The sequence below is a fragment of the Dipteris shenzhenensis genome, chromosome 10 (assembly GCF_047967505.1).
Source record: "Dipteris shenzhenensis isolate YYH24624 ecotype China chromosome 10, Dip_SZ_1.0, whole genome shotgun sequence".
Taxonomy (NCBI): domain Eukaryota; kingdom Viridiplantae; phylum Streptophyta; class Polypodiopsida; order Gleicheniales; family Dipteridaceae; genus Dipteris; species Dipteris shenzhenensis.
In genome coordinates this window covers 38,788,737-38,804,914 of record NC_141605.1, presented here as the reverse complement: position 1 = coordinate 38,804,914, position 16,178 = coordinate 38,788,737, and the positions used below count along the sequence as shown (strand labels likewise).

The window sequence follows — 16,178 nt, the reverse complement described above, 5'->3', positions numbered from 1 at the left end:
CGTTTAACGGGATCCCATAACCTGTACCCCATTTCACCTTCATCACCATAACCCATAAAGATGCATCTGATAGACTTTGGCTCCAGTTTGGTGCGCAGTTCTTTGCGTACATGAGCAAAGCACTCGCAGCCAAATACACGTAAGTGCTTATATGAAGGTGGCTTGCCAGACCACACCTCCTCTGGCACTTTCAACTCCAAAGCCTTGTTTGGCGACCTGTTAATAATGTGAACTGCTGTTTGCACGGCTTCTGCCCAAAAGCCATGGGGTAATGCAGCATAAGACAACATACATCGAACCTTCTCTTGAATAGTTCGATTCATCCGCTCACTTGCACCATTTTGAGATGCATTATGAGGGGCTGTGAGTTCCTGTTTGATGCCCTTAGCTTGGCAAAACTGCACAAAAGCATGTGACACATACTCACCCCTTTGCCATAGACCATAAGAGGTCTTTTCAGCCTGAACATTGAACACAAGAGTGTCTGAAATAGTGAGCATGATAGCTGCCCTTGCGGACAAATCAAGCTCTTCCCAGTCATCAGCTGCCATGTCAGATGGCTTGACACCCTTCACCCTTATGGGCTTAGAAATCTTCTTTAACAGAAGTACATTCAAGCACTGTTCTGCCCATAATGCATAATTGTGTGCTCCTTCCAGTTTCTTTATGTTCAGAATTGAAGATTCACTTCCCCCTGATGCCATATCAGATAGGGAAAGTACCTGACTCCATGGAAGTAAAAAAAGACAGAATAAAAATTCTGATTTCACAGAAAAAACCTGCTCTATCAAGAGCCAGGAGCACTCACAATAGTGCTGTTTTTTACTGTCAGAAAATCTGCAGCAAAACAGAAAATTCTCCCAGTTACTGTACCTTCTGAAACACTGTACCGTGCTCAAATAGGCATAAAAAAACAGTAATTTCAGACTGCTGTAGCTGCTCAACAAGTGCTTAACAGTGCATAATCAGCTGACAAAGCACAAACACTGCTGTAAACACTGCTGTACTGGCTGTACTGATCACTTCTCCCACCTCAGATGAGGTATTGCACTGAGTTAATATGCATAAACCACTTGGCAAACACCCAGAAAAAAATGACACTTCAGCCTGTCACAAAACCTGCAACAGAAAATGGGATAAATCCCAAGCAATCACCCTTCTGCTAAGGGGATAAAATGCATCTGAAGATCTCTGTCGGTAACCCAAGTGCTATCAAACAAAATCTGGGCAAAAGCCCCTTGATCTGACACCTGAACCAAGTGAAGAACACCTCAACACTGAGGTAGCATGCAATGTGAAAATCTCTCTGACAAAATCAACCAACAGTGTAATGCATATACTGTCCTGTGTAGAAATGACATACACAGATCCCAACGTACAAACACTCAATGATGAACCTTTTGAGCACTGTCAACGATGGACAGTTAGGGACCGAGTAAACTCGATGCGCCCTGGCCAAGCGTGGCTCAACTGAGGTTCTTTGAGTGTTGCACAAGAAATGTGACTTGCAAGAAAATGTCACCTCGACACTGCGGAAATCGAGGCAAATGTGTGCTCTGTGGCACCACACTACCTCAAGGCATACAAAGCATCAACTGCCAGGCAAAAGCCCTATGATCTGCTCACCCGAAAACTGAGATTCAAGCCCAGTAAAAGCATAACAGTCCTCTGCAAAATCAAGGCATTTCCTTCACGAAAACAGATAACTGTGCAATCAACCACACACTGTGGTTCTCTTCACCTCAAGCACGAGGTAAATGAAGGTACTTGCTGTACTTTTAAGAAAACGCAGTTCTGTGAACTGAAAGATGATCTTGAATCAAGAGCAGAGAGCTCTTTCTCCTTCTTTTCTTCCCACAAAGAAAAAAAGGTTCTGCCTGCTGTACTTCCTGTACCTGCGCACGTGTGCAGAATCCCAGAAGAGAGAAGAGAAAAAAAAATCTCGACGGTCTCCCTGATGCAGCTCCCTATACCTGTGGGGTGTAGATCCGTACGGATGTACGGCTCCTGTACGGAGTCCGTACAGCAGGTACGGATGTCCGTACACCTGAGCGCGCGGCGCTGCGCGCTCTGGTTCCGCGCAGCCTGGTGCTGTGCACAGGCTGCTCCTGTGCAGGCTAGCAGCTAGCAGTTGCTATACAGCTCGCGCCCAGCTCTATGCCCGCGTCCGCACCAGCTCCCGTGCCCTACTCGATGCCCGCGCTCTGATCCGTGCCCGCGCCCGAGCCCGCGCCCGCGATGCAATGCCGTCGTTGCTCGATGCCCGTCCGTACGGATGTACGGACGACGTACGTCCGTACGGCGCTGTCACCTGCTGGCTAGGTAGAGGTCGAGGGGGGTGGGTAGGCAAGGGTAGAAGGGAAAGGTGGCTCTGATACCAGTTGAAGGGCCTGAAGGGGGAAGAAGAGCAAGAGGGAGAGAGTGTGAGAGAGAGAGAACTCAAGTGTGCGGGTGTGAAGTGATGAGCCACACCACAAACTCATTAGTTTTATTAGGATTAGGTTTTACCCTATGACTGTCTTAAGACAGTCATGGGTGTCCTATCTTTAATAAAAAAGGGTTGGCAATGTGCCTTTACCCCAACAAAAGCCTCAAGGCTATCACTGTAAAAGCTGACTGTCCAAAAATGACAGCAAATATCTGCAAATTTCCGACCCAAATCAAAGGGCAAATGCAGATCTGACCCAAATGTGACTGTGGCAGGCAATGTTCACTGCATAAACAGCAAATCTGGCAAAAGCCCCAAATTTATTGTGGGCAGCTAGGCCAAAAAGAGGGCAAATGCAGAAAAGCCCCAAATTTTGCTGAAATTTTTGCAAATGTGACCCAATGTATGCGAATCTGACTCAATTTCTTGCGGAAAAGACTCAATGTCTGAAAATCTGACTCAATGTTTTGCAAATGTGACTCAATGTTCTCCAATCTGTCCCAATGTATTGGAATCAAAAGAGAAATTGCAGACAAAATCCCAAAAAAATTAGCCTCAAGGTTTGTAATTGCAAAATTAGGACTTGCTGTCCACAAAGTGACTGCAAAAATGCAACTGTCCCAAAGTATAAACCTCAAGAAGTAGGCTTTTCAAACTATTGAAATAGTTTGATAAGCCTTCAAACAGTAAAAGGAAGTGAAGGACAGCAAAAGTCCTCAAAAGCCCCAAGTTTTGCGAAAGTCCACACAAGCTGTACAGACTGTTGTTTTGTACGGAACATGTACGGTGCAATTGTACGAATGTACGCAGCAGGTCCAGTGTACGGTGAACGTACAATCGTATGGATCAGGTATGGAGCTGGTACAATGTACGGATACAGAGTGTACGGCTATACGGTAACATGTACTATGCTGTAGGGTGTTCGGATTGCAGTACGGAGCAAGTACGAAGAGCAGTGCAGAGCCCAGTACGGACTACAGTACGGAAGGGATATGGAGCCTGCTACAAGACCTTCCGTACGCCTGTACGGAAGATGTACGACGATGTAGTTTCAAATCTGTACGGTTGCTTAGGTACGCTCGCACGTGCAGGCACGGTGTGGCTTTGAGTACAATCGTCCGTACAGTCGTACGGACTGTACGGAAGGAGGTGCAAGGAGCCGGGGGGCAGGAAGATGAGTCAAATGTGGCTCTGATACCACTGTAGCATCGTTAGATGATAGAGAGAGAGCAAGGTGCAAAAGGGTCGATAGAGTCTGCCGTCACGTCAAAACTAGGTACTTTTACCTAGACCTAGGACCAAGTGTCCTAGGTGTCGCATAGGACTAAGTGTCCTATGTGGCCTAAAAGGCACTAACACAGCAAGTGCCTATATTTATGCCTACAAGGCACATACCATGGCCTCTAGGGCATCACTAGAACCACCAGGAGATGGCCTACACATGATACCAAGGAAAGAGGTAGACAAGGTGCGGGCCAAGGAGTATGGGGCTTTGCTCCACAAGTGTCGAGGCAGTGTTGGGGGAGCTCAGTTGGATGAGAAAAACGCCTCGTCCATAGATGGTGACCTCCTGGATGTGGTCTCCCTCTAATGCCAAGCTCGCTTGGATCCACTCTCGCCCCTGTTTCCGTGTAGGCGTGAGGTTCACAATTCTGCCCACAAGCGCCTTGTCTTGGAGGGACCGAACTGCCTACTGTACCTGTTGCTTGTCAACTGGGAAAAGAAGAACCTTATCGGTTGTGGGATTTGATGGTGCTCCCGCTGTAGGGAGGGAGAAGAAAAAGGGGGAAAAAGCATCAGGAGGGGGAGGCGGAGACGAGGCGGGGCGAAGGAGGGGGCAAGGACATAAGAGGAAGAATGAAGGCAAGGAGGGCAGAGGGCGGAAGAGGACCGAGGGCGAGGGGGGAGAGAAGGAGGGGAGGCGAGAAGAAGGCGAGGAGAGGCAAGAGGGCGGGGAGGAGACGGAGAGGGGAGCCGGCGGGGGAGAGGAGAAGGGCACGGGAGGCGGAAGAGGTGGAGTTGGCAGGTGGCGAAGGTGGAGGAGATGGAGGAAGAGAGGCGGAGGCGAAGGGAAGAGGGGTGGTGGGAGGTGAAGTGAGTGGAGGGTGCAGCAAGCGTTCTTTCTTTTTCTCTCATGCACACAATGTTTTTTTGTTTCTTACTTTTGCTATTGTTGAGCAGGGATTTGCCTTATAAAAAATAATGTTTTTGAAATATTTGAATGTTAGTCATCAAGGTCTTGGTTGTTGTTATTGATTCTGATCTCTATGTCACAGGGCAGAGTATAACCCTTCACGTGACCTCCTTCAGCGAGAATTTATACTCAAAGGCCGGCGATATCAACGTGAAGATCATAAGGTCACTTCCTGCCTCTTGTTCATCTAAGATCTGTAATGTTTCAGCTTGTCCTTTTTGAATAAATCAGTTGGTCTTCATTTATTGCCATAAACTATTGCCATAATTTTGATCTTATCTATTTTGGATATGGCATTTGTACTATATTTCCGAAAAGAACAACCTTGTCCAAATTGTGATTTATTTCTGCAAACAGCAATAGGGTCAGCATCGGTCATCGATCAACCTAAGAGTCCTTGCAAGGCACATATATATTATAGCATTTATAGGATAGCCTGTCATACAACCTGCCAAGTTCCTTATCACACCCTTTGCTGGTCTAAGCTAGGCCCTTATTTTAAAGTTACTGGTGGTGTGCCCACACACTATCACACCATGCTCATACGTTCCTCTACCTGTTGGGTTAGGGTTGGTCACCTCCCCACCCAAATGAGGAGTGCGTCGGGGGGTGGACCATAGGACCATAGAATTCGGTTTGCGGCTGCCACATGGACAACAAACAGGCTGACAGGCTGCTGTGTGGGCAGCACAAAGAGAGATATTCCTGGTAGAGGAAAGCCACCATGGAGGCAGATTTGGCAGAGACATTTCCAGTGGCTGTTCACAGATGGAAGGGGCAGATCTGTGCAGGATTTACAGCAGAGAAAGAGGCGATGATATCAGCGCTGACATCATCCAGGGTAGAGACATCTGCAGCAGGGTCTACGGAGTAGCAGGATGGATGTGCCATGATTCGGGGCTGTTTTGGGGCCATATAGGCCTAGCATCAGGTCAGATTTGAGCAGGCCTGCTCATCTAGGTTCAGGCAGGTGTACGGCACTTTAACTTTTCCTCTTTTAGTTCATTGTCATCCTGCACAATGCTCTCAGGTTGCCAAGAATTCTCATCTTCCGTTAAACCTTTCTATTTGATGAGGTATTCTGTGTAGGCTTTGTTCCTGAGTACATGATCTGTGAAGCCCTTGATTTGCTCCGGCACATAGATTATGTGGCCCTCTTCATCCATAGGAGGCAACTCAGGAAGAACCTGGACATGCTGTCCGACATGTGGTTTCAGCAAGGATACATGGAAAACATTATGGATCTTGGAACTGGGTAGTTCCAACTGATATGCTACCTGCCCAACTTTGCGGATGATTTTGTAGGGGCCATAATACCTGTGGGCAAGCTTTGTGTTGGTATTACCTTTCAGCGAGGAATATCGATTCTTATGGAGACGTAAATGCACATAATCCCCTTCTTCAAAAGATAAGTACCTCCTTTGTTCATCCACATACTTCTTCTGCTTGGCTTGGGCATCCTGCATATTCCTCTTAGCCAACTGCAGAAGGGCATCCATACTCTCCAAATCATTCCTTGCTTGCTGATTTTTCACAGCCAAGTCTGCAACTCTGGAAGGCATTCCCACTTTGCATCCATACATAGCCTCGAATGGACTCATGCCAATAGAGAGGTGTTTGGTGCTGTTGTAGCAAAATTCAGCCAATGCTAACCATTTGTCCGAAGACTTTTGCATGTCATGACAGTAATGCCTTAGATACTCCTCCAACCACTTGTTCACCCTCTCTGATTGTCCATCCGTCTGTGGATGATAAGCACTACTAGGCGCAAGGGAAGTACCAACTGCAGTGAATAACTCCTGCCAAAAGTGACCCATAAATTTAGCATCCCTGTCACTGACAATCTCTTGAGGAAAACCATGGTGCTTGAACACATACTCAATGAATTGCCAGGCAACCTGTGAAGTGGAGTACCAAGTCCTAGTCGGTATGAAATGGGCCTGCTTAGTCATCCTGTCAACCACCACAAATATGCTATCCCAACCCTTATCTGTAGAAGGCAAGCCTGTAATGAAGTCCATGGCAATGTGAGTCCATTTGCCTTCAGGAATGGGTAGCGGTTGCAGAACGCCTGCGGGTAACCGGCTGTCCACTTTATTTTGTTGGCAGGGCAAACATTCACTGACAAACTTAACCACATCTCGCCACAAACCATCCCAAATAAAGCTCTCCTTGACTCTTTCATATGTTTTTGTGATACCCGTATGCCCTGACATAGGGGATGAGTGCATTTCCTGTAATACCATCAACCTGTACTTGGAGTCTGGCACAAGATAAATTCTGTCCCTGCACCATAACAGTCCGTTGCAGAGCTGAAATCGAACATGTCCTTGGCTGGACGGACTCTGTAACTCCACAAAAATAGGAGCTGCATCAGAATTTTGCATGTATTCCTCCTGAATCCCAAGTATCCACTCCTGATGAAGCGTGGAAATGGCAGACAGTTTGCATGACCACATCCTGGACAAGGCATCAGCAACCACATTCTCTTTCCCCTTTCTATATTCAATGTCAAAATCATAGGACTGAACTGCAGCCAGCCATCTCTTCTGCTTCATGGATAAATTAGGCTGCGTTAAGAAGTACTTGAGTGTCCTGTGATCCGTTTTGACCTTAATCTTGCTACTGTACAGGTAGTGGTGCCATTTTGCAAAAGCATGCAAGATTGCCAGCATCTCTTGATCATAAACATGATAATTCATTTCTCTGGCATTAAACTTCCTGCTCTCAAAAGCAATCACACCATGCTCTTGTTTTAGGACAGCCCCTAAACCTTTGCCACTGGCATCTGTCTCAATAATGAAAGACCGTGAGAAATCAGGGCACACCAATACAGGTGCATTGCTAAGGGCATCCTTGAGGTTATCAAAGCTGAGTTGTGCTGCTTCTGACCATTGGAAGGCATCCTTTTTCAGCAAATCAGTGAGAGGGGCAGCCCTTTTGGTGAAGTGCCTAATGAATCTCCTGTAAAAAGAAGCAAGACCCAAGAAACCTCTGAGCTGCGTGGTATTTTGTGGCTGCGGCCACTCCTTAATGCATTTCACCTTAGTTGGGTCTACCCTGATTCCGTGCCTACTTACAACATGACCAAGATATTCAACCTCCTCTGCCATAAATGTGCACTTGCTGGCCTTGGCATAAAGCTGATGCATTCTCAGGATTTCTAGCACTTGTCGGACATGGTCAATGTGTTCCTGTGCATCCTTACTATAAATGAGAATGTCATCGAAAAATACCAGCACACATTTGAAAAGAAGGTGGTGTAAGATCTTGTTCATGAGTGCCTGGAAGGTGGCTGGTGCAGTAGTCAAACCAAAAGGCATCACCTTGAACTCATATAATCCTCTTTCTGTACGAAAGGCAGTCTTATGCTCATCACCCTCTTTCATCCTGATCTGATGGTAGCCTGACCTCAAATCATTCTTCGTGAAATACTGAGCACCCTTGAGTTCATCCAGCAGGTCATCAATCCTGGGAATAGGAAACCTGTTCTTAATGGTGGTCTTATTCAATTCTCTGTAATCAATGCACATACGAAAAGAGCCATCCTTCTTTTTCACCAGGAATACTGGAGATGCAAATGGCGAGGTGCTATGAGCAATGAAGTTTTTCTCAAGCAAATCTCGCACCTGTGTTGCCACTTCTTCCCGTTCAACCTTAGAGAGTCGGTACGGGGCCTTGTTTATTGGTTTACTACCATGTTCCAGGACTATGGCATGATCAACATCTCTTTTTGGGGGCAACTGAGATGGCATATCAGCAAACACATCCCCAAATTCTAAGAGCAATTTCTGCATTTCACAATTATCCACATGGGGAATACCACCCTCCTGAGGTACAGAGACATTCAATGCATAAATGGCACTTTCGTTCTTGAGCTCCCTAGCTAGCTGCCTTGCTGAAATGACCTGCAATTTCTGATTCTGCAATGTAACAGTTCTACCCTTGTGGCAAAACTCAAGAGATAAAGCATTCAAATCTATACTGATTTTCCCCAGGGATTTCAGCCAATCACAACCCAGGACAGCATCTATGGGTCCCATATCCAATGCCAAAAGATCACCTGCAAACTCATAATGATCAGAAAACTTGATCGCGGCATCCTGGTAACAATGTCTGCTGATCATGTGCTGTCCATTCGCGATCTCCACTTTCAGACCATGGTCTATCTCTGTAGCAACTAATCCCAATCTTTGCAATGTTCTACAATTAATGAAACTGTGAGTGCTACCACTGTCTACCAATACATGGACAGATCTGCCATTAATCATTCCCTTCAACCTGATTGTGTCAGCACTTTTGGCACCCATCAAGGCATGTAGTGAGATGGTATACAGTGTAGACTGGGCATCCCAATAAATCTGTTCATCATCCACAGGAACATTACCATTAGCATCACCTCTGATAGGAAAAGGCATTGTAGGTTGATGCTCCAACACAGAGAGTGTTGGCTTACGGCCTTTCCTGCTACATGTAGGCTGAATATCAATCTCATGCATCACATGAGTGGTTTGCTCAATAGCCCCACCCGGATCAAAAGGAAAAGCAGTCCCCTTTGTGGCATCTGTGTCAGGAGACTCATCTGCATCATGAACTCCTGTCAATTCCTCATGAGAGACATCATGGGGGTCTGCTACATCAGCCACTTCATCATCATCAGATAATTCAATTATCATGCTGAGTTTGGCTGAGCTGACATTCTTCATTTTGCACGGTGCTCAGGTGTCCATTTCTCTCCACACCTAAAGCATAAATTTGCCTTCTTCCTACTGTCCATTATGGCTCTGGAATGTTGTTTAACTTCTGATTTGCCAAAACCAGCGCTGGGTTTGACACCTGTCTTTGCATCCATGGGCCTGTATGGCTTTGCATATGGCATCTTACTTCCAGAAACCGTTGGATATCGTGGGAAGGAAGCAGCTGCTGGTTTCTTATCAATCCAATCAGCAGAATTTGTCTTCCTGTCAGCATCATAAGCAGTACCATAGAAGCTATGTGACACATGCTTGTACTTGCCAGCATATTTTGGCTCAAACACCTCAGCAAGCTGGGCTGCTCACTCAATGGTTAGAGGATTGTGAGCTCTCACATCAGCAGCTAGAGAGGGATCTAAGCCTTGTATAAAACGCAGCAACTTCCCTTTCTCAGAAATATCCTGTACAAACAAAGAAAGTCTCCAAAAACGCTGCAAGTACTCCTGGACCGTACTTGTTTGTGACAATGCATAGAATTCAGCAAGGTACTGTTCAAGGATCAGGGCCGAGACGAAGGTCGTGACCATAAGCTCCTTGAACTGTTTCCAGGTGGTAGGCTTCTGAGGTGACTCTCGCATGTAACGCCACCATGTATGTGCATAATCCTGTAAATGCATGCCAGCAAAAATGATCCTCTCCTCATCATTCTTAGGGTAGAAGCGGAAATAATCTTCAAGCTTCGTGAGCCACTCCTCCAACTCATTGGGAGTGCGAGTGTGACCCTTAAACTTATGCACAGAGATTTTATCTTTCACATCTTTGGCTGCGTTATTCCTATAGTGACTACCAGCATACTCACGCTTGAAGCTCACATACTGTGAAAAGGGCATCTCATTACGAACATCCTCAGGCAAAGCCCTATATGAACGTAAGGCATCTGAAAGCATATCATCCATGTTTGCATGCTGCCCACTTCCAGCATCATGCTGGTTAGGAGAACCACTCCCCTGATGCATAAAGTGCGCCTGACTGAAAGCATTACCTCCCTGATACGCAGGCTGAGTCTGACTGAATGTATTAACAGGAGGTGTCATCGAAGCATGCAATCCCTGCTAAGTTTGCCTGCCATAAACATCTCGGTGGGTGGGTGGCATAGAAAAAGGTTGAGAAGAGGATTGGCCCCTCTCCCAACTGCCCTGAAACCCAACACCCAATCCAGGCATGCTCGCCGTTGGCAAAAGTGTGCCAATGGGCCGGCCCAAAATGGATGGCTCAGCCAATGAAATATGCGAGCCAAATGGAGGCCTGGAATCAATAAGAGAAGTGCTCGGCGGCACGGGCAAGGCATCACCAGAATCAACATAATCCCCATGCTGGGGTGCATGCATAGAACCAACATCATAAGTGCGACGACCATCAGCCATAAATCCCTTGTGTGGGTCAGGAAAATCACCCTGGCTATCCGACTGATCCCCGTGCTGGGGTGCGGGCTGCTTACCCTTATCGTGCATACTGATGGCGGTAGTGATCTGTTGCCCAATGTTCTTACCCATATGGGTGATAGCTGTATCGTGCATAGCCATAGCAGTGGTGAGCTACTGCCCCAACTGCTGACCCATCTGCTGAAAAGCCCCCTGAAGCATCGAGGCCAATGCATCTAGAAACTGTGTGTCGGTAGGCATAGCAAAAACTGGCTGTGAAGGAGATGCACCTTCTGTGACCGGCATCTGCTCCTGCTGAGCAACATCGTCACCGTGCTGAGATGACTCATCCGTTCGGGGTGCAGGTGTGGGTGCCATGAGTGACACGAGGAAAATGTGCGAAGTGTCGAAGGCTCGATGTAGAGGCTCGAGAGGTGTCAGTAAAGAGGCTCAAATGCAGTCGTTGAAGAGGTTCGAAGAAAGGTCGGTGAAGAGGTTGGAAACGGGCTCAAAATGAGTCACGAAGGTGGCTTAGAAAGGCCCAGAATAGGGTTGTAGGAGTACCCTAAAAGAGGTTTTTTTTTTTTTTTTTTTTGGGGGTGGGGAGCTTAGGACAATTAAGACACCTAGGGTAGTCTCAACTAAGCCAAACTAACTAAACCCAATCTTACCCAATCACTAACCTAGCTAGACCTAACCAGACCTAAACTAACCTAACCAACCAAACCCAAGTAGCTAACCAACCCCCCCTAAACCCTAGCTAACGGAACCTTAGGAAAGACTAAGGTATGATAGACGACGGCGGCTTGGTGAGAGGGCGGAGAGAAAGGGCGACAGAAGCATGGCGGCATGATAGACGATGGCGGCCTGGTGAGAGGGCGGAGAGAAAGGGCGATGCTCACGGACGGCGATGCCACGAGCAAGATGCCACCGAGGTCGAGATGCCACGGACGACGCTTGTAGCTTGGGCCTGCTGGGTTTGCAGGGCTGCTTCTTTACGGGATGCCCTAGCTGAGGAGGAGCTCTTCGAAAACATTTGTCGTGGACTCTTCTCGGCTCTCCAGACTGGTCGTGGGCTTGTGGAATATGCGAGGATAGGCTTAGATAGGCACGTAGCAACTGGTATCGTTGGCCTTGCGTCTGTCAGCCGACGAGCTGATTGTACCTTGCTGCATCTGTAGGCGTCTCAACGTACCGATTGCTATAATGCAGGGTTGGTGAAGCCAACGGAAGCAAGGTGCCAGAGAGCGGTGCTCTGATACCAATATAGTGAAGGGGGAAGGGGCAGATTTGGAGATGGGGAGAGAATAGCAGAAGGAAGGGAGAAGAAGGGGAAGGAGAGAGGAAGAGAGAGAAGATTGAGGGATAGAGAGATAGAGAGAGGGAGAGAGAGAGAGAGTGTGAGCGTAGGCAGTAGGTCGCAGGAAGGAGAAGGGAGAGTAGATAGGATTAGATGTCACATCAAAAAGTCCCTTACAATCCTTTTGGGTTGACTTATATAGTCCCCCACAGTTCCCACATTTCCCCTACTATTCTCCCATCTATTTCCCCCTTAAAATCCATCTTTTTCCCACCTTCATTACAAAGTGGTAGAGCATTTCCATGGACTTTATTTTAGGCTTGCCTACGACACAAGGAGGGTATGATTCTATCCTTGTGGTGGTTGATCGTCTAACCAAGATGGCCCACTTCATTCCGACTAGGGAGTCTGTTAGTGCCCTGTAAGTGGTGGATTTGTTTATTAGACATATATTTCGTCTGCATGGATTGCCTAAATCCATAGTGTCAGACAAAGATGTCAGATTTACCTGTCATTTTTGGACCGCGGTATTTGAGACACTAAGGACTAAGTTGGGAATGCTGAAGATGTGAGGCACCCTTGGGGATCCTGTGTTGTTGATATGTCCACACTGGTGGAGCTTTATATACCCCCCTTTTCATGCCTACATGTTGTGTATATTTTCAGCTTTGTGAGAATCTATTTGCTATACTTGTGTTCACACATGTCATCCAACATTCTGTTGCACTGACTAGGCTCTAATGAGCTTGCTACATCTGTTTTCTAACATGGTATCAGAGCTAGAATTTCTATTCAGTGATCTAGGTCAATAATCTAAAAGAAGAGACCTTTGCAAGAAGGAAGGCTCAGATTCGAACAGGTGTGTCTCTCTTTTGATGTCGGGATTGGAAGTTGTTTCACTCGTGAAGGTCCTTTCAATTTCACCAAGCATGGCTTCACACATGCCCATCAACAACTCAGGGAGAATAACAAACTTGGATGGGACTATTGAACACTATTCACTAACTAACCTATCTGGAAAGTGAAGATACGGAGCCATTGAATGGCTAGGAAGATTTGGAAGGTGTCTATAAGTATGGAGCTTAAGTGTGGGGATCATCCTGAGACGGATGGTCAGACGGAGAGAGTCAACTAGACTTTAGAGGATATGCTGAGGGCATATGTGTCATTGAGGTAACATACATGGGACAACTGGTTGCCATTGTTAGAGTTTGCCTACAATGATAGAAAACATTTCTCTACCGGGTTCAGTCCGTTTGAGCTGAACTATGGTTATAGACCAGCGAATACAACTATAGTTGGAGTACCTCAGAAAGTGCCTAGTGCTGCAAACTTTGTGGTTCAGATGCGGGAGATGCTAGCACTTGCGAGAGCTAATATCCGCAGGCTATGGATAGAGCCAAGGTGTATGCGGATGAAAACTGGTCTATAAGAGTATTTAAGGAAGGAGAAAAAGTTTTTCTCAGAGTTCCTTCGCACTCGAAGTCGTTAACTTCAGGAGAGTGTGCTAAGTTATCACCTCGATACTGTGGGCCGTGGTTAATTCTAAAGAGAATAGGCAAGGTAGCCTATAAATTAGAATTGCCACAGGGGTGTAAGGTGCACCCGGTTTTTCATGTTTCGCGCTTAAAGAAATTTTTACATACAGGTGACTCACTAATCGAAGGTGTGGTTTTGTTTCAGGAGATAGAGGATAACGCAAGGCGCAAACCAACAAGAATCCTGGACCGAGGAACAATGCAAATACGAAATTGGAAGATACCCACGGTGTTGGTTGCATGGCATGGTCAGCCTCTATCCGAAGCTACCTGGGAATCCGTATACCAGCTGCGGAGAGTGTTCCCAGACCTTATCATCGAGGACACTGATGTCTGAAGAGGGAAGGAATGTTATGCTCTAGCCGAGGTAGCATGACCTCGGAAGAATCAGTCGACATTTCCCTTAAAGGATCTATGTTTGTAATATATTTGTTTGCGCTTCATGTAAATGATCGGGAGGGAATTAATGTCAAGGTCCTAGGTGAGGGTTGATAGCACCAGACTAGGTGGATCTAAGGCGAAGGGCCTAATGCAAGAAATGTGCCTAGGGGCAATTGAAATTAAAGTATTCCAAGAGAGGGGTGAAAAGATGCATTAGGAAGGCCCTATGATGATGACATGTGGCATCTAGATCCATCTAGGGAGATGGGGCTTGTTGGAGTTAGTGAGAGAAGAGAATGCACTGTTCATGTATGTAATTAATTCGAAATTTCTCTGTGAGCTCTCACGCTTCAGCAAGGTTGGCTGGGTGGAACAATATTGGTGCTACTCCCGTGATCTGTCTGTAATTAGAAGCAAGTGTGTAACATACACAGCCCGCTCTATCTCCTCATGAGTGTCCGTACGTTGTCTTTACAAAGGCCGTACTAGGATCTTTCGTACGTGATTACAGCCCACGAGCTCCTCCTTTCACTTGCGTGGTGATCAGCCCGTGCCTTCACTTCCGTACATTCTTTTCCTCTGCTCCATCCAAACCCACGCCATCCCGTGCGCCCGTCGGCGGCCAGCGATATCCTTCCATGGTCTTCCTTGCTAAGTTAGAATGCATGGGCTTGCCACCGTTTTGAAATTTGCCCCTAGGCCCCCAGTTGCTCAAGACCAATGACCAACTTAAAGTTCATTTGCCCCTTGCCCCCTCTAGTGGGACCAAACCAATGGCAAACTTGTGTCCTAAGGGTATTTTGTGCTCTCTTTAGACCTAAGAACAAATTCACCCCCAAGGCACCAATCCTTGGGGGGGGGAATTGACACACCCACATCCTATGACCTTGCCAACTAAATTCCCAGGGTTGGGCCCACATCCAAGTACAAAACTCACGCCCTCATGACATACCCCCTCTCTTGAAACATGGCAAGCGACCTCGATTGCATCTTGATGTTACAAGGATATGCAGTAACTGACATACTGTAGGAAACATAGTGAAGAGAGAGAGAGAGAGAGAGAGAGAGTTAGGGTGTGAGGAAATAATGCTCAAATGAAGACATAATGGAAGGCTCTCATTCATTCATTAAGTGTGTAATGACAAGTGAAGTACAGGCCTTTATATAGGCTACTCACACTTTCTAGCACCTAGTGCATATGAGATAAGTCCCATGATGACACGTGGCACTCACACAAGACTCACTCACATAGACTAGTACTAGATCACCTAGTACTACACACTAACACATCACATCACCACAGTCTTTGGCTATGATATCTCCAACACCCCCCTTCAAAGCAAAGAGGTGTGAAACCCAACACGCAAGAGTAGACTGACCCCCTCTCCACCGCAATACTGCAAAGAGCAAGTCCAACTATCCAACACCTCCCGTGTGATAGTGACTTCTTAGTCAGCTTGCGACAGGCAAGGGCAAACCATCACTCGTCATCCCCCCTTACTCTGAACTGGGTGGCCAATACCATCAACCAAAGTGAAACAGAATACAATCATTTTTGGGGGACAACCCAAGCAGAGTACCTCTTATTTACTCCAAATACATTCAATTTAGAGGGACAACTCAAGGCTGAGAACCTTTATGTGACTCAACAGAAACACACATAGCATAGGGGCCTAGAAAGTCCAACCTTGGTCAAATGGATCCTCGTCGTCAAGAGAGAGGCCATGAATCTCTACTGTAGCTGCATGTATCTCCTCTGGGGGCTCTTCAGGTTCAGCTTTGTCCTCAGCCAGAAGATTGGCATGATGCTTCTCTTGTTCCTGTGCTTTCTTCTTGAAGCAATGGGCTTTAATGTATCCTTTCCTTTTGCAAAACCTGCAAATAATGTTCTTGTTGGTCTTCCATTTGCTTGTGGAAGCAAATGCATGATCAATAGGAGAGGCAAGAGCGGCTTCCTTATTGTGACGATCCTTCTCAATGAGGAGGGCCACCATATCATCAAATGTGGTAGTGGCAAAACGAAGGATCTTAAGAGTGTGCTTAAACCGAGAAATTCCATGCATACTCTTCAAAAGGACGGCCATCTTATCTTCATCATTAGGAACACTCTTGAAACTCGAGAGTTCTCGAACAAGAGTGAAACCAGGCTAGATGATCACTCAATTCATCACTCTCTTCCATTTTCAGATCATAAAATTTGAGCTTTAAGAAGACTTTAGAGT

The 16,178-nt window shown here is 46.6% G+C and overlaps 1 protein-coding gene across 3 annotated transcripts in view; it reads left to right on the top strand.

Annotated features, from left to right (window-relative positions):
• LOC147897789 (uncharacterized) overlaps positions 1 to 16,178 on the top strand; it is a 160,285-nt gene that overhangs the window by 20,582 nt on the left and 123,525 nt on the right. For 2 of the 3 annotated variants that reach the window (XM_087380508.1, XM_087380507.1), the window contains one exon: positions 4,710 to 4,786. Coding sequence is in view for 1 of the 3 variants with exons in the window: in XM_087380506.1 (XP_087236632.1) it covers positions 4,705 to 4,786 (82 nt within the window). In the remaining 2 variants the exon portion in view is untranslated. Of the gene's footprint in view, positions 1 to 4,704; positions 4,787 to 16,178 lie in introns of all 3 variants that reach the window. The other variant, XM_087380506.1, reaches the window with a different exon arrangement.